This window comes from Phalacrocorax aristotelis, chromosome 8 (assembly GCF_949628215.1).
Source record: "Phalacrocorax aristotelis chromosome 8, bGulAri2.1, whole genome shotgun sequence".
Classification (NCBI taxonomy): domain Eukaryota; kingdom Metazoa; phylum Chordata; class Aves; order Suliformes; family Phalacrocoracidae; genus Phalacrocorax; species Phalacrocorax aristotelis.
In genome coordinates this window covers 39,700,793-39,728,232 of record NC_134283.1, presented here as the reverse complement: position 1 = coordinate 39,728,232, position 27,440 = coordinate 39,700,793, and the positions used below count along the sequence as shown (strand labels likewise).

General features: G+C 56.6%; 2 protein-coding genes across 4 annotated transcripts in view; both read right to left on the bottom strand.

Moving 5' to 3' along the window:
• The window catches only part of CAMK2A (calcium/calmodulin dependent protein kinase II alpha), a 34,830-nt gene extending 31,806 nt beyond the window's left edge, over positions 1 to 3,024 (bottom strand). For 2 of the 3 annotated variants that reach the window (XM_075102703.1, XM_075102704.1), the window contains exon 1: positions 2,798 to 2,940. In XM_075102703.1, the coding sequence (XP_074958804.1) occupies positions 2,798 to 2,859 (62 nt within the window). In that variant the 5' untranslated portion in view covers positions 2,860 to 2,940. Of the gene's footprint in view, positions 1 to 2,797 lie in introns of all 3 variants that reach the window. The other variant, XM_075102705.1, reaches the window with a different exon arrangement.
• A 4,442-nt stretch (positions 3,025 to 7,466) lies between these two features.
• On the bottom strand, positions 7,467 to 13,459 carry ARSI (arylsulfatase family member I). The gene is made up of 2 exons (XM_075102700.1): positions 12,493 to 13,459; positions 7,467 to 11,348 (listed from the first exon to the last, which is right to left on the bottom strand). The coding sequence occupies exons 1-2, from the start codon at positions 12,810 to 12,812 to the stop codon at positions 9,947 to 9,949; spliced, it is 1,722 nt and encodes a 573-aa protein (XP_074958801.1). The 5' UTR covers positions 12,813 to 13,459; the 3' UTR covers positions 7,467 to 9,946.
• Positions 13,460 to 27,440: the final 13,981 nt, after the last annotated feature.

Below are 27,440 nucleotides of genomic sequence, written 5' to 3'. Positions count from 1 at the left end.
TCCCCATCCCTGCCCACACTGCCCCTTGTCTTTACCCCATCCTCTCCTGCAAGCGTGGGGTGGTGGGGGGATTGGAGCAGCCCCTCACTTGCTTGGCTTTGCTGGGGCTGCCATGGGAGCAGGTTTTCCCCAGCACCATGTCCCCTTCCCAGGACAGATGCCATCCTCTTGTCGGAGTGGTGTAGGGGTGCACCAAGGGCTCATGCCCCACAGCACAGCCTCTGCAGACCCCCCTTTCCATCTCTGCTCTGCCACGAAGCCCTGTTTTGGTGCTACAATTAGGTGTGTGGCATCTTAAACCCCCAGCTTGTCTGGGTGTTAGGATGAGTAACAGCCAAGGAGATGGCAAAGTAGCACGGTGGGTGCAGCAGCCTGGCACCCAGCACCTTCCCTCCTGCCAGCCAGGCTCAGGGACATCCCACGTCCCTGCCAGCAGACCATCCCAGTCCCCTGGGGACAGCAAACTCAAGACAGAGCCTTTCTGCTCCGAGCCCCTGTAGGATGCTGCTACCCTTCAGGGTCTGGGTGAGGTTGGGCTGTGCTGCCCACCCTGCCTCGCCCCTGCCAGGATGCCCCCACCCCAGCTGACACTGGGAGCATCTTGCCAGGGGAAAATGCTGCTTCCCACCATGAGCGGCTGCCGCAGCAGAGCTGAGGTGCAGCGCTTCATCCTGATTTCCCTCTCTGAGCCCATGAAGTGGAAATTTCCCCATGGGAAATGACAGATTTTTGAATGTGCCAGGATGTGCTGGAAACCATCCTGGTGGAAAATCCCTGAGCAGCAACACAGTGCTGTGACCAGCCCAGTGAAGCCCCTGACTCAGGAACATGCCTCAGTGCTGCGGTGGCACCTGCCCTCCAAGAGCAGAGGGGAAAGCCGTGGGATGCTCCAAGCTGGGAACGCTGCCTTGAGCCACCAGCAGAGCTATGCTGCCCCTGAATCACCCCAGGAGGTTGGGTGGGCTGTGCTGGCCAGGGCACGATGCTGGCAGGGGGCTGGCAAGACCCTACTCCAGCTTTGCTCCTTTATTTGTGAACATGTTAGAATGCATCCATCAAGGTGATTTTGCACCATGGTGCAGGGTGGTGTGGGCAGCCCCCAAGTCTGGGTGCTCAGCCTGCTGTGTCGGCACCCAGCTAGCAAAACATTGCACCCCACACTCCTCTGGAAGCCCTCCTGGTCCTCCCCCATGGTGCCTGGCCTGCAAGCTCCCCTCCACATCCCCACAGCTGCGTCTGCCCAGCCAGGGCCCAGCAGCATCCCTGCAGGCACCCAGCAGCCGCTGCCTCTCCTGCCCACCCCCTGCCCACCCCCTGCCACTACTGCAGAGCCTCAAAGCCCAGAAAAGCAGATAAACCTCTGGAAAAAGCAGTTACCAAACGCCACCTTGCCACCAGCGCTCCAGTGGGTGCCTGTTCCCCCTGCCCGCAGCACCAGCTGGGACTGTCCCCACTGCAGGGACCTGCTCCCCAACCTGCTGCTCCCCACCAACCCCTGGAAGCCACCCCAATGCTGAGGGGATGGATGTGCGTTTCCTGGGACCGAGGGTCTGCTCGCCTCCAGGGAGCTGCACTTTGTTTGTAGCAGCAACCTGGTCCCCCCATTAGGATGGGTAATATTAGCAGCATGCAGCCTGGCACAGTGTCCTTCCCTGTTTCAGCCTCTCGATTTCTCCATCTTTGCCCTCTCCTTCCTCCCTCGCCCCCGTTTCGCACGCCCACGCGTGCGGGCACACGGTTAGGTGCAGGCTGCCCTGCGCCTGGGCAATTCAGGGCTGCAGGGCTGGAGCAAGTGTCCATGCCTACGGGCGGACACAGCTGCCCATCTGAAGCACAGGCACCAGCCACCCAGCGCAGGCACCCCAAGCCCACCACCACGCCGCCAAGCCGCTCCGAGGGGACTGTGGCTGCACGTCCCAGATTTACGCACCAGCTCCAAAAAAAGGCACAGAAACCAAAACACAGGCACACGCCTGCTCACTTTTGCACCTGTTTTAGCGCCACATGCTCGGTGAGACACAAAGCATCCCTCTGCCCTGCAAGGAGGACCTGAAATCTCCTGCTCCACCCTGGGGTGCTCAGTGCCCCCCAGGATCGCCTTGCCGTGCATGGGAATTTCTGTTTGCACACACATGCACACACACATGCACCCTGATCCGAGCACATCCGATGATGCTGGGACCTGCCGAGCTGAGCCCTCCCCGGCAGGAGAGCCGGGTCAGGCAGGACTGTGGCTCACCCGGCGGGCACTTGCACTGGGACAGGGGCAGGGGTGGGAGACACCCCGGGTCTGTCCAAGAGCCACTGGGATTTTCTGGGGGCTGCCAGGCAGGCTGGGTCTCCTGCGAGACTAGCCAAACCCTGGTGAATCCACACAGAGAAATTCCCTAAAGAAATGTGAGGGACGCCCATTGCTTTGGCTTTCTTCCTCAGCTGTCCCGTCCCTCCTCCCAGCTGGAGAAGTTCCCGGGGGAGCCAGCAGCATCTTCTTTCAGGAGCAGCTTTTCAATAAGAGGGGAAGCCGCCCCCTCCCCAAGCAGCTCCAGCCCCCTGGGGTGACCCGAGCCCCCAGCCAAGAGCCCATCAGCAGCCACCCAAACTCAGGAAGGGACGGAGCGGGCAGGGCTGGGACTGGCATCCCCCATCCTAACCCGAGTCCCCCCCTACCGCTCCCCGGTACGTTTGCTCTGTGCCTGTCTCCTTTCCCCCCTCTCTTGCAGTTTTCAGCACCGCTGAGGTTCTTCCCCAGCTGGGGCACAGCCCCAATCCAAGCATCCCAGCCCTGTCTCCAACTTACTTGCCCAGTTCCTCAAAGAGCTGGTACTCCTCGGTGAAGCGATTGCAGGTGATGGTGGCCATCCCGAGGGGCTGGAAATGCTCCCTCCCCGGTGCGGAGTTTGGGGCAAGCAGCTCTCCTCTCACTCCCTCCCTCTCCGTGTGCTCCCGGGGCTCTCTCCTCGCCGAGGTAAATAAGGGAATATGTTTGATTGACAAGCCCAGAGATAATGATGAGGGCAATTTGTCTTCTCAGCTTCACAAGCCTTCGTCAGCATCTCCGTCCCCATGGCGACCACCGCTGCCAGAAACGCCCTGTTTCTGTTGCCTGGGCAACTGCTTCCCAAACCCACCGCCCACCCGTGGGGACCACGGCTCTGCTGGGGACCCGGTCCCAGGGGCTGCCCGGGGGTCACCTGGCTGCTGCGGGGAGGGGGGGAAGTCTAAAATGCAAATATTAAAAGCAAATTAAAGGACGTGGCAGTGGTAGAATAATTGGGGCAAAAAGAGTTTCCATGGAAACCGTGGTTTCCATGTTGCAGGAGGATGCTGTCGCCCTGGCAACTGCTCCCCCCCCTCCAAAATACAGGCCCTGCTGGTGCCCACAGCGGCATCCCCCTGGGGCCTGGGGGCCTGGGGGATGGGGGACATACTGGGGCTGGTCAGGGTGGGTGGAGCAGATGGAGCAGAATTGTGTCAGGAGAAGCTGAAGAAACCATGGCAGGTCCCCAGGTCCCCAGACCGGCCCACCATCAGCCGGGCTCCCCGGGGAGCGGCTGGCCCTGATCGCTCTGCAGGGCAGCAGGTCCTGCAGGCCTCGGTGCCACCAGGGGAGAAGGTCCCATGGGCCCCTCCTGCCGTGGGGTGAGTGGCTTGGCCTAAAGCACAGCTAGAGAGGGAGCAAAAAAGGCTGTGTCCTGGGCTGCTGTTTCCCTGCGGTGCCCAAGCCAGGGAGAAAAGGAAGGGATTTCAGAGTGGGCATAGGAGGAAAGTCTGCCCCCCCTCCCCAGGCTTTTCGCTGCTAAGCCACCCCTCTGCTGTGTTTAATGTAAAAAAAAGCACAAGAAGGGCAATAAAAGTGGAGTAACAAGGTCCAAGATGGCAGGGAATCTGTTTCCCTCTGGGCTCACCTCTCTGCCAGCACCCCTGGCAGCACTGACTGGGGACCCAGCACCCCTCCTCTACCTTCACCACCCCTTGCACCTTCCCACCTTCTGACCCCCCCATAAGAGCTTTATTCTAAGCTTTTGTCCAACTTCTGGATGATTCTGCAGAAGGAGCCCCTGCCACCCTGAGAAAAGGGGCTCCCACTGCCGGCTGGGAGGCCATTGCCTTTGGCAGCTGAGATGGATTGAGTTCCCTTTCAGGCTGCCATGGAAGGGTTAAAAGGAGAAGAAAAGGCTCTAACCAGACAAAAATAGGGAGAAATCTTTAAGAGGAGAAAGAGAAGGAGGAGCAGAGAGAGGGAGAGAAGAAAGGAGGTGGAAGTGGAGGAGGACAGCAAGTGGCGGAGTGAGGAAGAAGAGGGGGAGGAGGAGAAAGGTCTAATGGCTTTTCCATTAATTGCACCACTACCCACCTTCATCCCTACCTTGCATCCCCGCATCCAGCCTCCTGCTCCAGCATGGCCCAGCCAGAGGGGACCCTGTGGCCTTGGTGGCAGGGCAGGAACCCAGTTCCACCCATGGGAATGGGGTCAGGGCCACGGATCCCAAGGGCTGGTGGCCTCCGGACCCACCCTGGACATGCCACCATGTGTGCAGAGCACCCAGGCACCTTCACTTGTGGTGAGGGTGATACATGTGCACAATCTGCGCCCTGGGGATATGATGGTCCTCAAAAACGCCTCCAGTGCACATCTCCTCCCCATCCCACTCCCACGCAAAAGGGGGCTTCATTTGCCATGCCCAGAGCCATGCTGGGAGGCAGGGGGCTGCTGCGGGGGCCGGTGCAGCTCGGGGGAGCGCTCGCCTCTTCCAGCTTTTTGCTGCAAGCCCTCAGCAGCCAAAAAGCGAGAGGAAGAGCCCTGCAGCTAGGAGCCCCCCACACCAGAGAGAGATGGACACCCGTGGGTGGCTGTGCACCCCTGCCTCGCTCCCACCTGTGCTAACAGACATGTCCCCATGGGTGCCACAGTGTGACCTGCCCCCCTTTCCCGTGCCCACCCCCACACTGGCACGCGTGTTCAGCCCCACACGCGTGACTCTGTGTGCTTCCGTAGCCAGGAGGAGGGATCTGTCCCTTCCTCCCCCTAGGGACCCTGCTCCATCCCTGACCCCAAATCCCTTGCCTGGGCAGAGGGCGATGGCAAAGCCCCCCACGGGGACCCTGTCTCACCCTCAGGTTTCTCCAGCTTGACAGAGACATAGCTCCCCAGGAAGGGTTTCTCCCTCCCTGCCCTCCTCTCTATTCAGTTTTTTTCCCTTTTCCTCAGCATTTTTCCCTCTCTGAAGGTGAGGGGGTGTCAGGCTTCTGGGTGCTGAACACACTCTGCTCTGCCGATGATGGTTTCCCAAGCAGGAACCGCTGTGTGGCTCCACTCCCTGGTGCGTGGGGACAACCAAGGGGAGCAGGAGCTCTGGATGGGGCCTTCCCCCTCCACGCTGGGGGTTCTCCCACTATCACCCGTGGAGGGGAGCTGTCCCAGCCCTCTCCCAGGGGCCTCAGGATCTTCTTCAGATGTCTCTCCTCGGCTGATGTCTCTTCCCAGCCACCCCAAGATTTGCTCCTGCAGGGCTTTGGAGAGCCAAGCTCCGCTCCTGCTGCCGTGTTGTGTTCTGGCCGCCTGATGGAGAACTTCATCCCCAGCGGTTCCCCTCCACCACCAGTCTGCGTCTCCAGAAATGCTTCCTGCTCTCCCCATGCCTGCTCCAGCTCTACCTGCAGATATTTACCTTCTGCATCCCAGCATGGGACTGCCCCAGGACGGGCACCTGAGGTCTGATGCCAAACCCCAAAACCACTGGACTGGTAGCTGCGCCATGGGGCTCAGGGAGGACCAGTGTGTCCCTGGGGGGCTGCAGCAGGTCACCCCTCCTCCCAGAGGACGGGGATTGCATGGGCCTCAGTTTGCTCAGCAGCATGCAAAACCAGCGGGGCTGCGAATTACATATTGCAAAGATCCCAAAATTACTGGGACATTTTCACACGCAAGCTGGGGTCTGGGGGATGCTCAGTTGCTGTCCTCTGGGAAGCTGAATTTGGGGTTATTTTTAGATAAGGATTATAAATTCCATGGTAGGGAGAGCTGTTTTACATTTAAGGTTGTGTTTGCAAATGTGCCCTGTCCCTGCGAGCACCAGCACTCACTCCTGCAGCCACACGAAACTGCTTTTGGCTGCAACTGGGTGTCCCCAGGGCCATCCTCTCCTCAACACCCTGCCCATGAACCCTCCTGCAGACTTGGCTGTGGATTGTGGGGACCCCCAGCAGGTACCATATGGCTCCCTGAGGCCATCACATGCTGGCTCTGCCAGGGGGAAAAGCCACTGCAAAACCTCTGCAAAACCACGTCCTCAGACCCCTGGAAGGAGAAAGAATGTGACTGCCTGGCATGAAATACAGCCCCTGGTCCAGAGCACCCCCTCCCCAGAATGAGGTTCCTGGGGTGCCCGGCCACCCTCCCACCATGGCAGTTTGCTGAGATATCCATCCACTTTCCTGCCACTGGGTTTCTTCCTTTCCATCAGGTGGCAGATGCCTGTGGGGCTGGAAAGGCTCCTGGGTACCCCCAGTCTTGCCTGACCCGTCTCCATCCCCATCCCCATCTCCATCCTTATCCTTATCCTATCCCGCTCATCTCCACCCCATCCCAACCCCACCTCATCCTTATCCCCATCCCCATCCTCATCCTATCCCCCTCCCCATCTCCATCCGATCCCAACTCCACCATCCCATCCCACCCCCATTCCCTCTAGCTGGCAGGGTTGGGGCAGCCAGTCCATCCCAAGGGAGGGGACGCAGACACTACCCCTCCATCCCACCCCGCTCTTGTCTCCCCCCCAGCCCAGAGCCCTGATGGCCCCAGATGCATCCCCCTGCCCCATCCATTCTGCAGGGCCCCATCCCGCACCCAGGTCCTGCCCTAGGGTTTGGAGCAGCCTTGGGCTTGCATGGCTCTCTGAAGGGCATTGGGGAAGGAGGGGAGCGCTCAGCATGTCTGTGCAAACACAATTCCTGGGTGTAGCATCAGGGCCAGGCAGGGAGCTCCACAGCCAGCTCAGCAGCATCTCACTGGCTGCATTAACCCCTTGGCAGCCAGAGTGCACAGGCACTCCCAAGGGGCTTGAACTGTGTAAAAACATGGGATTTGGCACGTTGTTGCATTTTTCCCCACAGAGACCATTAAAGAGCTGTGGTGGGATGGGAATCCCATGCAGCAGCCACCACCTGCCCCTCCCCACCCCAACGTTCAGATACAGCGGGACTGGAAACGCGGTGAAGTACAACCACTGTCCTTGGCTGGAGGCTCTGGGCTCTCCAAGCACCCAGAGGTGCTCCTGCCTACTCGTCCTCTTTCTTTTGGGAGGACTAAGCCTTTCCTTCAACTGTTTCTTTTTGTAAAGATTCAGAATGCAACTTTTTTTAATTAAAAAAAAAAGAACACAGTCCCAATGCTATGGCTAGGCTGACTGCACGAACCTGGCATCGGCCCAGCAGATCAGAAACTGGAAATGAAGCAAGACCAGGCAAACCTTTTCATAGGGATATTAGTAAAACTGAAGGGAGAAAAATCAAACATGTTTTCATGGAAATTTCCATTTTTGAAGAAAAAAAAATTAAAGGAAGGACTAAACTGGACGCATTTACATAAATATGGAAATGAAAGCCATTTCCCAAGCCTTGTTGCCGCCCCATGGCCAGCCCCACTCTCCTGCTCCCTCCGGCACCAGTTCCCGCTTTGCGGTGACTCGTGCCTGAGCCCCCCGCAGCTATCACCCCCTGCCCTCCTCTGGCTCCGGCTCAGCCTGCAGCAGCCTCCTCTTCTCCAGCAAAGTGTTGCTTTATATTCAGCACCTGCCGACGGGCACACCTGCAGCACACATCCCGGGGGACCAGGCTGGCTGGCTGAGGTAGTTTGAGGATGTGCAGCATCCTCCCGGGGCTTGCCTTGGACGGGGTGATGCTGTGGGGCCCAGTCCCCACAGAGCAACGTGCTATGGGAGCTGGGGACAGAAATGGGGCCGGTGGAGGAGCCGAGTCCCCCTGTGAAACCTGTCCTTGATGCCATTGCAGAGGACGTGTCCATAGGGATGTGGGGGGCTGACGGGACGGCACGGTGATGGGTGTGCACGGAGCAGCTGGGAGCAGTGCACATACTCCACGCTCAGGCTTTGCAAACTCCTTCCCATCTCTACAAGAGGCCTCCTCTATTCTGCCTTGCTGTCAGCTGGGGTTTTTTTTCTTTGTTTCTATAGAAAATCCCAATTCCCCCAAATATAATCCAGCTAAGAGTAAGGAGAAAAAAAAAAGAAATACAAACGTGTCATTGCATTCTCTTCCCATCCCCGTCCCTCTTTCACACACAGGGCTTGAAAGCACACTGAAAGGTATTCAGCGTGCACACTGCCAATTGTCACATCTTTCAATGACAGATTTTAAATGAATGTTATTTTGCAAGGGAGAGAGAAGGGGGGAAAAAAAAAAGCAAAAAAAAAAGCCCACACTGCTCATCCAAGAGCTGACAAGTCCTAACGGGCCTCATTTTCCAGAGACAAAAATAACTATTTTCAAAATTCACAGCAGGGCCTTCGCCTACACACGCTGCACCAAGAGAAACCTGTGGGGAGAAATGTAAAACACATTGTGTAAATGGAAATGCACCATGTATCCAAAACGCTTTTAAAGCTATTTACCCTCTTTCATCTTCGCCAGCTCTCCTCCGAGCACACGCGCTCGCACCCCGCCGAAGGCGCGGGGGCACGGCGCTTTGCTGGCTGCCCCAGCTCCCGAGCTGCCTGGCCCCCAGCAATCGCATGGGCTGGCTCCCCATGGCAGGCGGATGATGGGGAGGTGTCTCCCCCCCTACGCGTGCGCTGCTGGGAGAGCAGTGCCCATCTGCGGCGAGGGGACGCGGTGCGGCGCTGGCAGCCGGGAGTCGTCCCCGTCCCCCCCTCCACAGCTCCAAAGTCCTGCAGCTACAGCACATCAGCCTCTGCAGAGACCTTCCTGAGATCTTCCTTCTGCCCCAGGTTCAGCAGCAGAGATGTGGGGACGGGGACAGCCCCAGCACTGGGAAGGGGCAGCTGGGTTGGTTGGCTGGTCAGGTGCACGGGGAGGAACATATAGGTGCTGACAGCCATGCACCTGGGGGGCCTGGCCAGGCAGAACTGTGGATGAAAGGGTCTGCTGGGTGGCCGACCCATGTGGAGTCCACCAGAGCCTGGGGCAAACCTGCCTCCCAAATGTGGGGCCATGGAAAACCATCTGTCCTCTGAGTGCATCCAATCACATTTCCGTGGGCCTTAGCTCCTCACTGGGGCTGCCCCCAGCCCTCCAAGTCAGCAAAAAGAAGCCATGGCTCCATGTGAGGTCCCGGTAGCAGCGAGGCTGAGACCAGCCTTGGCAGTCTCAGGGCTGACATCCATGGTCAGGAATCCATCCTTCCACAAAGAAGTATGATAGGGAAATGCCATGGTCTTGGGTTTGGGGCAGGCCCTCGAGTTCTCAGAGCAAGAGCAAACAAGGCAGCTGCCTGGCAGGATGCAGAGTCAGGAGCATGTATATATGGGGTAATGATGAGGGACAACCTGCAGGCAGAGCTACCGAGGCTGGTGAGCCCCTCTGCAGTGCCACCCCAGTGTCCTGGGCTTCCTCCTGCCATTGCACCGGCCAACACTTAAGCTTGCAATTACCTGCAGAGCCCTTGAGAAAAGGGTCTCTCGCTTTGGAAGGGGTATGCATGGGCCAGCCCAGCTCAGCAGACTCATACACCACCACCGAGCAGCGCAGCTGAGCCCGCATCAACCTTCCTTGCCTACCGGGGCCACCTCCCTGTGTCCAACAGTCCAGCCAGAGAGGAGAGATGTTTTGGGGTGAACCCTGGAGCAAGGGAAAGCAAGAGGGTGCTGGCCACCTCCCTGTCCATCCCTCTCCCTCGCTCCCACCCCGCAGCACTGCCGTCCGGAGCTCCACCCAGGCCAGGTTGTGTCGATGCTGCGGGAGTCTCCTGTCAGATGCGGTTGGACATGAGCCTGGTGTTCAGCTTGCGGAAGAAGGAGCGCAGCTTGCAGATCTTGCACTTCTTCTTCTTGTTCCTACTCTTCAGGGGCTCCCCGCCACCTTCCCACTCTTCCACATCGTCCTCGCTGGCCCAAGGTCCCCAGGCGCCGCCGTTGAAGTCCGGGTGAGCCCGGGGATTCTCCGCAGGATACCGCACTGGGATAGCCGTCCGGTTGTAATGCACCAACCTCATCAGGAGGGTCCTGACCACATCTGGGCGCTGGTCTGAGAGGTCGTAGCGCTCATAGGGGTCGGCAGTGATGTTGAAGAGCCACACGGACTTCCTCAGGCCATCAGTGAGACGCTCCAGGTTCCACCAGCTCCCCGGGAAGTTGGTCAGGGTCTGAGGGGGGATCCAGTCGCTGTACCCTGGGTCACCAGTGAGGAGCTTCCACTCCCCGACTCGGATGGAGGCTTGCACAGCTGTGTTCCAGATGCCAAAACCATCCTCCAAGGAGCCGTACTTGGCGTGGTTGTACAGGGGGTCGATGTTGTGCAGGATTTCGGTTCGTGGTGACTCCTTGCCCTCGCTGATGACAGGCCAGACGTTGTAGCCATCCAAGCCTGGGACGTTGCTCAGGTTGCCCCTGGCCAGGCTGACCAGAGTAGGGTACCAGTCTGTGATGTGAACCAGTGCCCAGCTGGTCCGGCGCTTGCGCTTGATCAGGGGACTGTGGACAAAACCAATGCCACGAACTCCCCCTTCCCAGTATGTCCCTTTGCGGCCCCGTAGTGGCCAGTTGCTTCCCCCGGAGAAGGTCTGCCCGCCGTTGTCAGTGGAGAACACAATCACGCTGTTTTCATAATAACCGTACTTCTTGAGGGCCCAGGTGATGTTCTTCACCGCCTCGTCCATGCATGTCACCATGGCAGCGTACTTGCGGCGAGCAACGTTGCCCATGGAGCGGTAGCGGTAGATGTACTCCTTGGGTGACTGCAGAGGCGTGTGGACCGCTTGGAAGGCCACATAGATGAAGATGGGTTCCTTGGGGCTGTGGGATGCCAGGATCTTGCTGACACGCTGGGTGTAGAGGAAGGTGGAGTACTTCCCACTCTGGTCCCAAGCCACGTCCTCCCCTTCATGCAGGTCGTAGCCACAGACGCCTGGACCATCACAGTTGTCGTAGGTATAGTAGTCTACATTACCCGTCAGGGAGCCTAGGAAGGTGTCAAAGCCCCGGCGGGTGGGCAGGCATTCCTTCTTGTAGAAGCCAAGGTGCCACTTGCCCACCATGTGTGTGGAGTAGCCGGCTTCCTGCAGCTTCTGGGGCAGGGTGACCTGGTCGAGGGGCAGGCAGTTGGGCTGCCGAGGGCGGATGATGGAGTGCTGCAGCCCTGTGTGGATTTGGTACCTGCCAGGGAAGAGCCAGGAGGAATCAATGGTGATGGGGAGTGGTGCTGGGTGGGGATGTGATGACACTTTATGTGCTGGAGACCCCAAATGCATGCAGATCTTCATGTCACCCAGCCCAACCCTATGGAGCAAGCTCCCCACCGGACACAGGGAGCTCCTCATACACCCAAAAGTACCAAAAGCGGATGCAAAAAAGAGAGAATGGGCTCAGCAGACATCTCAAAAGCACACTGGGCGGCCCTCCCAGGATGCCACCAGCAGTTGGCCCTGCTGCTGCCAGCCCAGGGGAGCTGGCTGGGCTCTGCCAGGACTGGGTAGCACATGCAAAAACTGCATAGAGATCCCTGTGGGTTTGCAGTGCCCCACCTGGGTGCCCACGCATCCCTGCCCTCCCCTTCTTTGCACACCCTGGAGATGCCTGGGATCCCTCTAGAGCCATCAGGAGAGAAAAGAGGCCTTTGGCTCCATCACTGCCAGGCAGTAGGCGACCACATTCATAGGCACCTCCCTGGGGCCCACTCCTCAGCAGCAAATGATCTAATGAAATCTGCCTCCTATGGTGAGTGCTGACTTCCCAGCCCTGCTCCGGGGAAAGCCCCACCTGCCCCCGGATGCAGAAGGGCCCAGGATCCAGGGAGACCTGGCTGTGTGGCTGTGGGAGAGGGTGATGGACCAGCATTTAGCCTGCCCTGGCCAGTGCAACATGGAACACGCAAGCTGGAAAAGCACGGACTCGTAGATGCAGGGGAGAACAATCCTTCGACCCCACAGCCCAGCAGCATCCCCAACAGCTGGTGTGAGAGCAGCGCAGGACTGCCTTGGGACACAGCTCCTTGCCCAGCACCAAAGGACCTCGTGACCAGAGACCACTCTCTCCCAAACGGGGTGATGTTACCCTATTACCCAATGGTATCCACATTTTTGGCCTTGCCATGTGCCACTATTTATCCCATGGGAAAATCAACTGCTTACCCAGGAAGCCTTCTAGACAAAGCCAGCAAGATACCTTTCTCTGGAGGATCTCCATCATCTGCCAATACACTGGGGCATCTGTCTAGCGGCGAGGTGGGGTTAAGCCACACAGAGTTAAGGAAGGGACAGAAGTGGGGACACGAGTGGGGTGCGAGCAGGCGCTGGCTTACCTGCCAGTTATCAGCTGGCTCCGGGAGGGGGTGCAGATGGGCTGGATGTAGTAGTTCTCCAGCTTAACACCCTCTGCTGCCAGCCTGTCCAGCGTTGGTGTCTGGATATCTGAGCCATGATACCCGACGTCGTGGTAGCCCTGGTCATCAGTCAGAATGAAGATGATGTGGGGTGGCCTGGTGAAGGCAGGAGGCAACGACTTCTGCATGGGGTCCATGGCCACGTCAGCCACCAAACTGGGCTTCATCCAGTCCCAGGATAAATAGCCAAAGCTGAGCAGGCTGACGAGCGAGAAGCCCGTGAGGGCATAGACGGCCATCCCGGAGCACGCTGTGCTGCCTGTGAAGGGAGCTACTGTCCCGGCATCGTCTCAGAGCCACGGAAGCAGGAGGACTTCCCCTCCTCCAGGACAGACCCCCAACCTAGAGGATGGTCCCCAAAACCCCTGCAGCCAGTTTTGCGGGAGCAGTTCCCATGAATGCACACTCGAGTGCACACAAAGGGCTTAATCCGCCAGGGCTGAGTTGCCTTCAGTCAAAAGAAAATAACCCTCGCGCCGCTCCAATCAAACACATCTGCACGGCAGGACGGGCTCCTCGCAGTGATTAACGGCAGCCCCAGAGCTGCTCACCAAGCGTCCTGAGTGCTAGAAACACTCCCTGGCTTCTTGGTGATTTCTCACCAGTGTTATTTCTTTATAAAGAACTCCACAAAAACCTTGCCGAGAAAGCAGCTGGCTTCTCCTCCGCTCCAGCCCTGCGCCTGCCCGGGTGTCCGGACGGCTTGCTCAGGATACGACAATCCTTTTCTTTAAACTCCTGCGGAAGAGGGTGCTAAAGTTCAAGCCCAGGGGTGCCGAGCTCTCCTCCTCACCCTCCAAGGAAGAGCCGCCCTCTCCTTTTCCCACCCTCCACTCCAAGGCAGAGAGTCCCAACATCTGCCTGGGACGTGGGCTAAGCCGCCAGGTTTATGGGGAGCCGCAGGCTCGGCCCCTCCCAGCTCAGCAGCTCCAGGAAAAAGCTGGGAAGCCCCGGAGCGTGCAGGGTCCTAAGCGTGACGTTCCCCAAGCTGCTGACGCTTCCCTCCCCGCTTGCCCCGAAACGTGTGATGCGTGGGCCAGGGCCCTGGTGGGATGCTCAGCTGAGGCCCCCCACAGCATCCAACCAGGGAGGGCAGTGGGGAGGGCTGGGTCCCCAGGAGGGATTGCTGGAGCCAGCTGCCCACACTGCCAGAATCACCATCCAAATAAATCCCAGGTAAGGGGATGCTGCAAAAACTTGTTGGGACACCCCCAGTGTTGACTAAAACCACACAGGGGCATGCAGAGCACTGCAGAGTAGGGTAGGTGCTGCTGCACCCATTTTCCAGGTGGGGAAACTGAGGCAGAGAGGCACTGTAAATACTGGCCATGGCCACAGTCAGCTGGGGGCAAGGTTTGGTGTGAACTAGAGACCTCTGCCAATGCAGGGGTACTGGTCTGAGCTTGGCGTACTGGGACAAGAGGCCATGTTGGTACCCTGATGCGTCTCTCCAAAAGGCAGAGAGGAATGATGCTCTTGTGCAATTCCTTTCACAGGGCTAGCATTCATCAGGCATCAGGAAGCCATCACACCTGGCACGCATCTCGTCCCCTCATCTTTCCCTAGGGCAGGACTTGGCCCAGGAGAGGGGATTTTGCTAGCACAAACCCACCCCCGTTCACCCACCCCTGGCAGAGCCAGGAGCTGAGCCCCGTGGCTGTTGCACCATACCGATGGTGACCCGAGGGGTACCAGCACACCGGGTACCCTGACACAGCCCCCAGCTCACACACCCTGCCTGTCTTTAGGACCACAGGGCTGCAGTGGTGGGGGCTCACTGAGGGGTTTGGGAGGGCTCTGCCTGCACTTAGTCAAGGGCCAGCTCAGAGGAGCAGCTGAGCCAGATGGCTCCTGGCCCCCTGCTCTGGGCTCCCCCCTGGTCCCCAGCCCCAGGCTTCCCTCTGCCAGGTCCCCTCCATGTCCCCTCCCCTGGGTCCCCTCTCTGGGCTCCCCACACACTCTCTGCCCCAGGCACTGCCCTTCCCGTGACGTCTCCAGCCCCACCCCACGCCCCACATCTCCCTGCTGCCCCACACCAGCCTGCCCCATGGGACTCAGGCACTGCGGAGGAGTGAGCAGGAGGGAGGACAAGGCTCCTCACTTCCAGAGACAGAAGTAACTCCCAGGAAAGGCAAAGGAAGGGTGGGCTTCTGCCTCCTGGCTTTAGACACAGGCACAGGGGACACAGGGACAAGGACAGGGAGTGAGCCCATTTCAGCCGGGGCTCAGGGGGTTTGCAGGAGTGCAGGGAGGGGTGCGAGGGGACAGGATTGGGAGGCAGGGATGGATAGCTGTTTTCTGCACCTTCTCCCGCTGGCAGAAACCACTGCTTGTTCTAAGGAGCACAGCAGTACTGGGTCAAGCCCTTCAGTGAGGTTTGATTAATCCCTGAGGGTTCGTAATTAATTTCTTCCGCCTGCTCCTCTTCTCCCTTCCTATCGCTTCTTCCCACCACTTGCCTGTCTCCTGCATGTCTCCCTCTTCTCCCCCACCATCTTTAGTTTTGAACAATTCCCTCCTCTTTGAAAAGTATGGACCTGACTGAAGGAGAATAGAGGTGGGGGTGGTTCAGGACCGCCAACTCCTGGGTCCTGTGTGCTCCTCCACTGTTCCAAATGGACCCCTGCAGCCCAGGGAGACCTCACTGTGCCCCCCCTTGAGCTACCTGGTGCTGCAGGGCTCCCCGAGCATCCCAACCTGCAGCCCTGTAGACATGGCTCCACGCACACCTTGGAGCAGAGACAGAGTTATCACCAGGGATGACAATCACAGCTCTTTCCAAATTATAAATAATAGTCGGTTTGGGTGAATATTACAGATTAGAGAGGGAATTGGAGATGTCGGGGCTGAAATGTGGCAGAGAAAGTGTGTTTAAGGCAGCACAGACTGCTGATAAACTGTCTTGTTTGGGGCCAGAGGACTGAGCGGGGAGGGAGGTGAGGAGGTGAGCAGGAGGTGGAATCCGCCGGCAGTAGGAGCAGGGCTGGAGCCCACCTCCGAGGAACAACAGCAGTGCCGAGCCCTTCCTGGCGTGAGCAGGATTTGCTGCTGCAGCGGCTTCTGCAGCCACATGGTGGGTCACATCCTGCTCATGCCTTAGGATGAGGAAACACAGGCCAGGAAAGTTGCCCTGAATTTAAGCTGCTGTTGATGGCTGGAGCTCAGAGGGTTGAAAGGAGGGAAGGAGCCGGTAGCAAGGATGTGGGCACACGCTGGCACAGGAAGGCAACCTTCTGTGTCCAGCCAGGGCAGCCGGCTTGTGGAAACCAGTGGTGGGTCCAAGCTGGCCCCAGGTCTGGGGAGGAAACAGCGGGGTTAACTCAGCTCAGGGAGCTTTTCCAAGAGCTGAAGGGTGAATAAATAGTGAATTTGTTGGCAGCGACCCTGTTCTGATGGTTCAGGGACAGCCAGCTGGGCCCCAGCAGCACACGGACACCTCCTGGGGAAGAGGGGTGCACAGCCTGGGTTCTCCTCCAAGAAATTATAAAAAGGTGAAAAGCAGTGAGGGATATGGGGAAACCTCTCTAGACCCCAGGAGAAACAGTCCCACTGGAGTCCTCTGAAGGGGTGGCAGGAGGTGGGAGCGGCTGGGAGGGAGGACGAAGAAGAGGAGGGAGAGGAAGAAATGACAACTCTGGAGTTTCAGGGTCAGGATGATTTCAGCCAGCTGAGAGGCTGTTCTGGGGGTGATTAATGCATCACAAGGTCTTGGGATGGAAAAAATAGTCAGGGCCTGCAGCCATCCCCCCAACCACTCTTAATTCAAGGCAGTCACCCGTTCAGCCTTGCTCAAAGATGTCTCAAGAGCCAGGAGCTTCCTTGGAGAGCTCCGATGCATTGCACAATGGGGAAGTTTCCCCTGGCAGCCAGCCTGGCCATGGATGCTGAGCCAGCCGGCGGACCCTGCCTGCTTCGGTCCTGCATCTGCCCAGGCAAGGACAGCCCTCCTCCTCCCTGTCACATCAGCTGCTGCAACAAAAGATACCGAATCTCCCTCCGAGCCTGACCTGTGACCAAATCCAGGGTGATGGGGAGCCCCATCGGGTGAGTCACGTGCTGGCTGTGGGGCTGGCAGTGGCTCCACAGGCAGAGCATCACCCACCGGCACCCCAACCCAGCATTTCCATGCACCTGTGGACCCTTTCCAGCTGGGACCAAGCCCCCCATGCTGAGCAATCACACAGCAGCCAGAGTAAAGCCATCAGCCAAATCCCCGTATGCTCCTTTTTGGTGCTTTTTAGCCCAGTGGCATGACCTGCAAGGGAGCAAACCCTGACCGGTGTCTGGGCCAGGCCCCTCCATGTCCCTGCAGCTGGCACAGCTCCTCACATTTGCACAGCTGGTTCTTTAACCAAATATTTGAATACTACCTTTTTTTTTGTAATTATTATTAATTTTATGTGGCCTGGGGCAAGAATGAAAATAATCACAGCCCTTCCTGCTTTTTTCTCCCCACCGCCCCCCGGCTCCGGCCGCACTTGCGTTTTGGCTCCAAAAGCCCTTGCTGCAAACAGGGTTATGCAAACAGGCTCCACATATTTCTCAGCGGCTGCGATCTGCCACGAGGGCCACACAGCAAAGTTTAAAACTCAGCCTCAAATCTTCTTTTTTTCCCCCTCTTTTCTTTATTTTTTAACCCTTCCCGAGGCCAGAGCCCCTTCAGCCCTCAATACTGCCTTTCTCTCCCCATCAATGGGGCATTATGGCAGCGGAATTATTGAAAGCAGAACTCCCAGGCTTTACAATGGGAGCTCTGTGCAAGGCAAATATTGCACAATCTGTTTGCACGCCGCCGGCTCGGTTCCCTTCCCCCTCGGCAGCGCTGCTCACGCCTTGGCCTCCCGAAATGGGACCTTAAAAATAAGAAATATGAAAGGTTTTTAATAAGTCCCTTCTCTCCTTCTTCAGAGCAAGACATTTGACCTAACAGGGCATCAGGGAGCTTGGCCCGGCCTTGAAAAAACAGAGCACGTCGCTCTCGCCTCTTAGATGTTTAAGGGTTTCCGCTCTCCCTGGCCAACGTGTGATGCATTTACTTTTTTATTGGTGTGATGAAAGAGCCTAGGCAAGTCTGGAAAAGGAGGGAGCAGTCCCAGGAATGGAGAGAGCTTGTTATTTTGTCTAGAAGGGGGGGAAAAAAGGCAGAGAGGAGGGGCAGCCAGGCAATCCATGGGGAAGGAAGGAGGCTGGAGGCATCGCCGGTCCCAAGACCAGCAGAGGATGGGACTGGAGGAGAATGACTCTCCATTGACTTTGGGAGCCTCCAAAAGGTCCTGGCCATCATGCCCTTGGCCTGGGGAGAGATCACAGTCCTATCCCAGTCTTCTCCCTGCCATGAGAGCTCTTTGCTCCGCTGGTGTCTCATCCTCCAGGGATATCCCCAGGGACTGTCATCCCTCCCTGGTGCACAGTGGGCAGGCAGCAATTCTGCCACGCAGTGCTGGGACCTGCCTCCTCCCCACCAGCCCCCAGAATCACATTTTCCCCCTCCAGGACCTCATTTTCCCCACCCAGCCCAGCACAGGCCTCCAGCCGCACAGACCCTGTGGGCAGAAGCCGATTTTCTAGCGGCAACCACTGTGGCGAGACCTCAACCAGATTACAGGGATGGGGCTTAGTCTGGGGGAACTTGGAGGTTTTTGAACACACCATAATTCGCTCTCTGGAAGCTGAAGCCAGGGGAGGAGAAAACAGCAAATCTGCATCGGTTCCTGCTTATGTAACCCTCATCATCGTTAAAGGAATGAGGAGCGTTGCAGCAGCAGCCATGACGTAGGATGCCAAAGCCACAGGGGGCAGCACATTACGGGGGCAGAGAGGAGCATCAGCCGGCCCTCTGACAAGGGCTTGGCAGCACTGGTGGATGTTGTTCTTGGAGCCAAATGGCCTTTTTTTTTCTCAATACCCTGCCTGTGTTTTGTGCCATTTGCGCAGTTGAAAATAGTTATCATCATCATCAAAATGCACTTAGAAGCTGTAGCACAATATTAGAGCCTTTTCTAATGTAAACCATAGCCTCTAACAACACATGTTGGGCTTGGCTGGGGTTTGCTCCTGATCAAAACACTGCTGCTCCCCTTCCTCCTCTCTCAGTCACCCAGCACTAGCAAAATATGAAATAAGAGCCCTAAATAAGAGCAGTTCGTCTCTTAGGCTAAGGATTTTTTCTTCCTGTTTTGGTCACTGATGATACATCCCAATGATTCTGCAAATTCTCACATGAAATGACTTCCACACCTTCCTGCTCACGTTTGTTTTCTTCCTTCCCCTTCATTCAGGAGACTTCAGTCCATCGGCTCCCTTCCTTGATATAATATTCCTCCCCTCGCCTTTCCCCACCTCCCGGGAAACTGCAGCTCACCGCCTTCTCCTCTCCTCTCTCTAACGACTGGCGTGCTTGCTTTGAAAAGCTGGAGAGGAGCCCGTGGGTTTGGCACCGCTCCTTTCTTCCCATGCCTTATGGCAAGCTTTCCACATCGGCTGGGTGCTCTCCCTCCTCATCCTGGCCCCCCTTTCCAAGCTCAAAATCCAGCTCCCCTGGAAGCAAGGCACATCCCACTGCAGCTTCCCAGCAGAGCTCCAGGGCTCGTGGTCTCACTGGAGAGTTCCCGGTTGATGTGAATCAGGGATGTGTTGGGACATGGATCCCCGCAGGATTCGGGGAAGACATCAAGGGAAGCAACCCGCATCTGGCTTCACAAACAGGACAGGCTGGAGCCGAGGAACCTGCCTGTGTGCAGCAGCATTTGAGGGAAAGCTAGAAAGCATGGGGGCAGGTGGGTTTGTGCCCGGTCCCATCAGCCTCTCACGGTTCAGGCTCCTGGGGTGAACACTGCCCCATCCCTCCTCATCCAGGAGGACTGACTCTTTTTATATATATATATATATATATTTATCAAGAGTCAGCAGTTCCCCTGGCCTCCAAGGGCTCTCTTTGAAGCAGAGAAGGTCCAAAGGTGGCAGAAGGAAGGATTTAAGCATTTGGCATAACTGGTTTCTGGCAGCACAGCCGTGTGACCCTAACATTGGCTTCCCCAGCCTATTGATTCTGGACTCCCTCACCTTCATTCCTGACACGATTTATCATGGGATACAGAGAAAGCCCTTAATCCTCAAAGTATGCAAGATGCTGGCAGCACCTCCAGCCTCACCCAGGCTGGGAAAGAAAGAGCAATTCTTCCCAGCACCCGTCTGGCAAACATCCCTCCATCCCATAGCTACACCGGCCTGTACCCCAGCGCCTTCGGTAGACACCCTGGGCAGGAGAGGGCTGTTCCCCTTCGCCATGAGACAGACACCATCACTACCCCCTGGGAAAGCTGCTCTCCTCCTGGGAGCAGCTGCAGCAGGCAGGTACCCAGGGACCTGGCACGCTTCTGGGTCCAGGGGAGCAGCCCCAACCCCTCCACCTCGCCCAAACACCCTGCCAGGGTCCCAGCTCCCCTCCCAAGTCACAGCACAGCAGGGGACTGGCCACCAGCTCCCCAGGACTGGACAGCCTCCTGCCTGCCCTTAGCTTCCATCTCCCCTTTCAGGTGCAACCTCTTCAAAGGCAGCCGGTGGGTTTTGGCTGGCAGGAGATGCGAGGGCTGGTGGGCAGGATGCCTGCCCAGAGCTCTGCCCACTGCCTGGAGCCGAGGCATGGAGAAGGAGGAGGATGAAGCCCTCCACTCCCTGGCTTGGCTCTGGTGCCTGCCCCAGACAAGGAGCCCTTTCTCACCAGGGGAGCACAGAGCAGGGCAGGATGGCTTGAGCGCCCTGCTTGTTTATAACCCCGGTTCAGCATAAGGAAAACACACCTGCCTGCGCCAGCCGTGCTCACACCTGTAACCCATTAGGGTGAACTGTTTACCCAGGATGTGTTTCCTTAGCACCCCGGGGGGCTGGTGTGGAGGGGCTGCTTCTCCCCCAGCACCAAGGGTTGTTTTCCATCCTGGCAGGAGATGAAGGTGGAGAGCTCAGGAGGGGTATTTCAAAGGGTTTTGCATGAAGGCTGGCCACAACCAAACCACTAGAGCAGGAAGAGGGCAGGGGGCACAGCCAGCCAGACCCCAGGCGCCTGCAGCTCTCCCCTGCCCACCCCATCTCCGCAGGCAGCGGCAAGCCCTGGGAGTGGGGTGCTGGCAGCACCCACTCCTGATGTCTCAAAAGGTCTCTGTTCTGTTGAGCGCTGGCTGGGGAGTAGTTCACAACAGGCAAAGAGCCCAATCAAGCATTGCATTACTTAATACAAAAGGTATCAATAATCCAGCAGGGGAGATGAGAGCTCTTTCTTGCCGAGGATGCCAAAAGCACAAATTGCCTTCTTGTAAAAGAAAGGCTTAATTTCCATAGAACATGACAGATTAAAGCACAAGTGGGTGGGTCCACTCTATTATTCATCACTGCTTCACTGCTAACAGGAGAGGGTGTGCTGCCTCCTTTGAAGTTTCTTCGAAGACCCAGGGTGCCCATAGACATTTTATCAGGGTGGAAAGCAAGATAGGAAGGGACGGAGCTTTGAACGCTCAGCAGCGCTCACGTTCCCCCTGCCCCGGGTTCATAATGCACCAACTTTGTTGTTCCTATTGCTTCCCAAGATGAGTCAAACCAGAAGGTCCTTGTTTATACCCAGAGACCTGCCTGACTTCTGGACCTAAACCGGCAGAGAAGAGGTCCAGGACAACCGTGCTGCTGCATTAGTCGTGCCCAAAGCCTACCAGAGCTTCCTTTCCTAGCTGTGCAGTGAGCTCTGTCAGCAGAGAAATCTAGGATTAAACTTTGGAGCTTGGATTCCTCCCTCTTGAATGGGAAACAGAGCAAAGTAAGAATAAGAAAAAACAGTTTCTCCCAGCTGAATTTACTGGGGAGCACACTGGAGTATATCACTCGAATGGAAAACGGTCAGATTGGTACAAGGAAATAACTGCATTTCAAAGCAGAGGGGTCTGGAGCAGCCTCCTCCCAGAGCCATGGGTCAGGCTGAGTTGTATTTACTCCAGCACAGGCAGCTGCCCACCACTCACCAGTAAAACCACCAAATCAAGCAAAGAAACACTCTTTTGGGCATTTGAAACCTAAACAGAAAGCACCAAACCCAGGGCGGCCTTGCAAAGAAATATGGGCACCAAGCAGCAAAAATGTGGGGAAGGGGTTGGAAGGGGCTGGAAGCGAAGCCCTGGGCTGATGCTGGGAGCTGGAGCTGAGCCATGGCTTGTGCACCAGGACTCCTGTCACACAGAAGGACCGTAGTTAAATGTGCTCTGCAGACACCGGATCTGGAGTGCCATCCCCGTATTTCAAGCCCACCCATTACCATCGAGGGTTTTCTGCTCTCAGTCACAGGCATAACTTACAGGGTGGTTGTTGGAAAGCTTAAAGTACCTATATCAATACTGCAGAGGGTGATTCATGATTATCTGCAGTAATCCAGAAGCTATACAAAATTGCTAATAATAGGTCTTGAAAACCGACATTTTAGTCAAGATAAAAAATGACTGGAACAAAATCCAATCATGCTTTGCTAAAACTATAAATGGAAAGGTATAACCCATATTCAGCTCTCCTAAACACCAAGCTAAATGAAAGCTGGGGATGTAGATCAGCCCCAGGATCCAAGTCAAAGCAGGGTTGGGATCCAGCCCCAGCACAGGTTGATTCTCAAACAGGCTGAAAGCAGCTCCCAGTGCACCGAGTACCACAGGACTGGCTTAAATCCGGGATGACAGCGGGGATTTGGGAAGGGGGAAGCATGAACACAGATTATGTAGCTGCCCTGACGGCACGTGACAGGCTGTGGGCTGGCAACCGCAGAGCTGCCAGAGCCGAGCCTCCAGCTGTGGGGTTGCGGATGTGGGGCCCGGCAGGGTTCACAGTCCTGCCAAATACCATTTATTTAACGCTGCCGTGCGATCCGATGCACAGTTGCTAGGTGACCAGAGCCCAGGGCTGCAAGGATAACATGGGAACGGCTGCACAGGTCAGCCCTGGTCCAGCTCCTCAGCATCATGTCCTCTGGGATGCAGCAGGACGTGGCTCCATGTCCAGAGAGCGGCACAAGGAACGGGACAAATACAGAGCTTACCCAGGGGGATGGCAGGCATGGCTGGAGAGCCTGGGCGGGTCTGCACAGTCCCGTCCCGCAGCCCAGGATCTCTGTGGGCAGGGATGGCGCAGAGCCTTCCCCAGCCCCAGGTCCCTAAACTTCTTCTCCCTTGCAGTTCCCACACTCCTCCTGCCTCCAAATGCCTGCTTACCCTGTTGGGAAATCTCTTCTCACCCTGCCTGACTTGCACTGTTTCATCTGCCTACGGATCGGATAAGCTGATAAAATGTGCTGAACGCACCAAACAGAGCCTGTTCCCTCCATCCGCTCCCCACCGCCGGCTCATCCAAACCAGTGCCGCTGCATCCAAGCCCTCGAAAATCTCTTTTGCCATTAACACTGCAACAGAGCGCGGTGTTCGCATGGCCAAAGTCAACATGAAATTTGCAGGGATTTTTGTGGTATTGAGGGCAACTTAATGACTGAAGCCTGAGGCAGATTTACTGTCACAGTTTTCACCAAGGACTGTAAAATTCAGCATGTTGCAAGCCAGTCGTTAACATTGGCTTTAGGTTTTCACGGTTCTGGCTTGGGAAGCAGCAGCAAACATTTCTGCGTGTTGCTGTGGGACTGTAGGTAAGTGTGGGATCAGCTGTTCCCCACCAAACCCCACAGTCCCCTTGTTTTCCACATACCCAGCCCCTCTTCCATCTTCACCGCCCTCCCTGAGGGAGATGATGTTTTCTCCCTCCTCGCTCGGGGAGGTCTTCACAGAGAGTCCCAGCTGGAGGAGGAAAGGTGCAGTTTAACCCCACAGTGGCTCCTGGGTGTCTGAGAGAGTCTTTCGTACTTTTTTTTCCTACCAAATCATGAGGCATTTCATACTGACCACTTAAATGAAACCAGACTGTTTAGTCCAAGCAATTACTCATAAGCAGCATCTAGTTACTTCTAGTATTTAAAGAGAAAATAGAAGAATCTCCTTGGATTATAAACTCAGTGAAGAAACTGAAGCTGCAAGAAGAGAGCCCTCACACCATGCTGCACAGCCGCACCCCAGCACCCCATGTCCCTGGCCCACGGGCACCCCCCGATGCACCCAGGGGTGATCGCCCCTTTCTCCCCTCATCCCCTCATCCTTCCATCAATAACAGCATAAGAAACAGATGGGAGCAATGGGATTTGCAAATATAAATCCCAATATACCATATCCATACACGGACTGGTGCATGCACATGTTCCTGCAACAGAATGATGAGGGAAAATGAAGCGACGCTCCGTGGGAAAACAGCTTCTGGCTCTTCAGCCAGGCAGCCCATCCTTCCCAGGGAGGCACGGCCAGCTCCCCACCCGACAGCTGCTCTCATCAGCAGATAAGATCAGAGGCTGGCAGAGCCACCCTCCTGTCTGGTGCGCTGCAGGCTCTTCCCATCCCAACGACAGATGAAGTTACAAGGGAGCTGGCTGGAGCTCACGGCCGGAGATGCCGTCAAGCCCACACCCGCTGGCTTGGCGTCCTGGGACAGGGGGAGCTTGAGACTCCAGCTTGGAAACCTTCCAGAGCACTTTAATCTTCTGTCTTGGACAGTGCCTTGGGCGGCTGGCTGTTCAGAAACACGGGTTGTCCCTCTGGAAGCAAAATTGCAAAGATCATCCCTGCCCACACAGTGCCGCGGGGAGATGCTGCAGCCTGGGAGGCAGGTGGGAGAGGGAAGAGATAGCAGGGACCACTGCTTTTCCCCAGGGGAGGCTACAGGGGTTCGGATCTGCAACAGATTCCCCATGGGGCAAACAGACAACCAGCAGCCCAAGCGTGTGGACACGGAGGAGGTGGCAGCCTGTGTGGTATGACATGCCCAGGGTGACCATCTGCCAGCACCCTGGGAATGTCCCAGGCAGCCAGAGCATGGCCGGAACAGGAGAATCTTCCCTGCTCACTATCACTCCCAGGAGGCGTGGATGCTTCTGGAGCATCCTTGGCAGTGGCACCGACCTGCCTCCATCTTAACCTTGTCTGAGTTTGGGGGGCTTCTCCACTAACCTGTGTCTGCAAGCCCCAGCACCTTTGGAGCACCAGGGGGTGTGAGACAGGCTGGCCATGCAGCTCCCCAGTAAGCACAAAGGACATTTATGCAGCAGCTCTCCATTTTTCCAGAATCACTCGAAAACATGGGTTTCACATTAGACCACCAACAGGGAGTAAGGGCAAAATTTCTTTACCGCCTGCTACAGTGATTTTGGGGAGTTCCCCCCTCTTTTGGCAACAGGAACAGTTTGCTGATGCCAGCACTGATGCTAACTAAAGCTAAGCAGAAAAAACAAAGTCCCCAGCTCCTCAGTACCAGGATTCCTTTTCCAGCCAGTTCTCTCTGCCACCTAGGACTTCAGCAAGGGTTTTCTAAGAGCCTCTGGTTGTCCAGTCTGGCTTAAGCTCCAAGAGGGATCACTGTCCTCTGCTAGCTGGGGACATCTCTGGGTTTGTCCAGGGCCATGGCAGCACAGGATGGGACTTTGTCACCCTCTTGTGGCTTACAAGGGCTGGCAGGCTTGCTGTGGCTTTGAGGTGGCTACATCCAAGACCCAGGCTCCAGGGAAGGCAGGGGAGTGCCTTCAGCCAGCTCCTTGCCCCAGCATCCCTGCTTTGGTCTTTTGCTCCCAGGGACTTGGGGAGGCTGCTCACCCCCGCAGGATCAGCTCTCCCGGCTCGTCTGCCCTAGGAGTCATGCATCTCGAGAGCAATTTCTTGCCCATCTGGTTCAATACCAGCCAAGGAAGAGCTTCCCTTGATTGGGACGCCCCCACTCACCCCACACTCCCGGCAAGCCACTGAAAGCATCTGCGAATCATTCATATTGGGTTGCTTTAAGGCACTGCCTCCTTCCCAGTTTAGGTGGCTGGAAATCTCCTACCCAATTCCCAACCCACCCAAATTTCAGCTAGGAAATGGAGCCACACCAGCTTCTAAGACAGAGGGAGATTCATTCAGCTTTATCTGAAAGCCATTTCAAGTATGTCCAGATTCCTAATGAAACTTGGATAAAACCCCAGAGATTAATAACAGTGCAGGGCTTTTTTGGATAATGTTTTTTTTTCTGCTTCCAAAAGAAACACATATATGTGCTTTGGTGGAATCTCTGCATACATATTTTTGGCAGAAAATCCAAAATAAATCCCTTTACTGCAATAACCCTTGAGCAAGATAAGGCAAGAATCTGTTTGCAATTCCCATGTATTGTTGTCATACACGGATAAAAGGGCATCTCTGGCCGTGCTGTCCCGTTGGCAAGGCAGGGAGGACAGGGACTAACATTGCTCCAGGAGCCCATCTCTGCTGCCCATGCTGTCAGGCAGAGGCAGGTCCAAGCCTGGTCCTCTCCTGTCACCCATGTTACTTCTACATGTGTGTACATGTTGTTCCTGTGTGAAATTTGAGCTTTTCTGGTACACCAAAGTCATATCAATCTGGAGAATGTGGCTGGAGCTACCAAGGGGCTGCGTCCCACCCAGGCAGAGGCAGAGAGCTCCACAGGGCACCTGGGAAGTCCAGGAGGTAACAGGTTTGGGTACCAGGAGCACAAGCTTTCCATCCTGCCCACTCCCTTGTCTGGCAGGGAGCAGGCAGAGCAGTCAGGCAATGGCTTAAGGGTGGCTCACCGAGTGCCTGCTCAGAGAAGGACCTCCTTGTGCTGGGAGGAGTGGGGCATCACCCACTGCACTGCTTGAGTCGGTTCCCACACTACACACGTGTTGTATCACCTCACAGCAAAATGCCCCATCACCAGAGAGAAAGCCGCCTCAAAACAGACCCAGAAGGAGGGATGCCACTGAAGGCACCAGTGGACATCTGCCTGCACTGGGTGAACCACCTCCCCTGCTGTGGCTGCCTGTCCCGGGCAGGACGTTCAGTCTGCAGCCAGACAGGCTGGCTCAGCACTCACGCTTTTGGAGGATAAGGATGCTATAAACAGGACCATCGCCCCGACCTCGGCTGCTTACACCACAAGCATCAGGAAGGGTGGGCACCACAGCAGCATGAGGCAAGGCTCACACTGGATATGCTCACGCAAGCCTTCCCTGCCTTCAGACTGAGCCCTGCCAACTGAGGGTAGACCCTTGTGGGGTCTCATGTCCCTTGTGGGGTCTGCCCTCAACCCACAGCTGCTTGGTCAAGGGGTGCAGGTCACAGGGAAGCCATGCTCTTCACAACCCTCCTCCTTCTGAGGCAAAACACCTAACAAACAGGCCCTCCGTGACTGCCCAGAGCACTAACGCGTCTGGCATCTGTCTGCTCCCCTCACTTAACTACTGTGGCTTTTTCCATTTTCATAAGCAGGGAAAGTAATCACCATAACAAACGTAAAGCTCTCACCATGGCACTCAGGGTGTGCTAAACGAGATAAACACACACCAAGAACCCATTAATGGAGCTCTCCTCACGCCCAGCAGCCATGGTCAGGCATGAGGGGGACCAGGAAGGGACGCTAATGTACAAAGCAGAAACCCTTGGAAAGAGAGGGCTGAATTCTTACCTATTTTTTCCTCTCTTTTTTTCACTGTTTTCAGATCACTGCATCTCCACCACCAGCACACAGCTGTGCCCATGCCAGGACAGTGCCAGCAGGAGAGGGCAGTAGGACATGCTGCCGCACAGTGATGCTCCTCGTGGTGCACCCCCTCTTGGGTGACCCATTCTGCCCAGCCATCCTGCCCCAGCAAGCTTTCCCAGCCTCCCAGACACAGTGCACCAGGGGATTTTGGAACAAACCAGCTGGTGGTTACAGTCGGGGACTGTGGGGTAGAGACCCCTGGGCTGGGAAGCTCCTGGTTTGGTGGGAGTGTGACC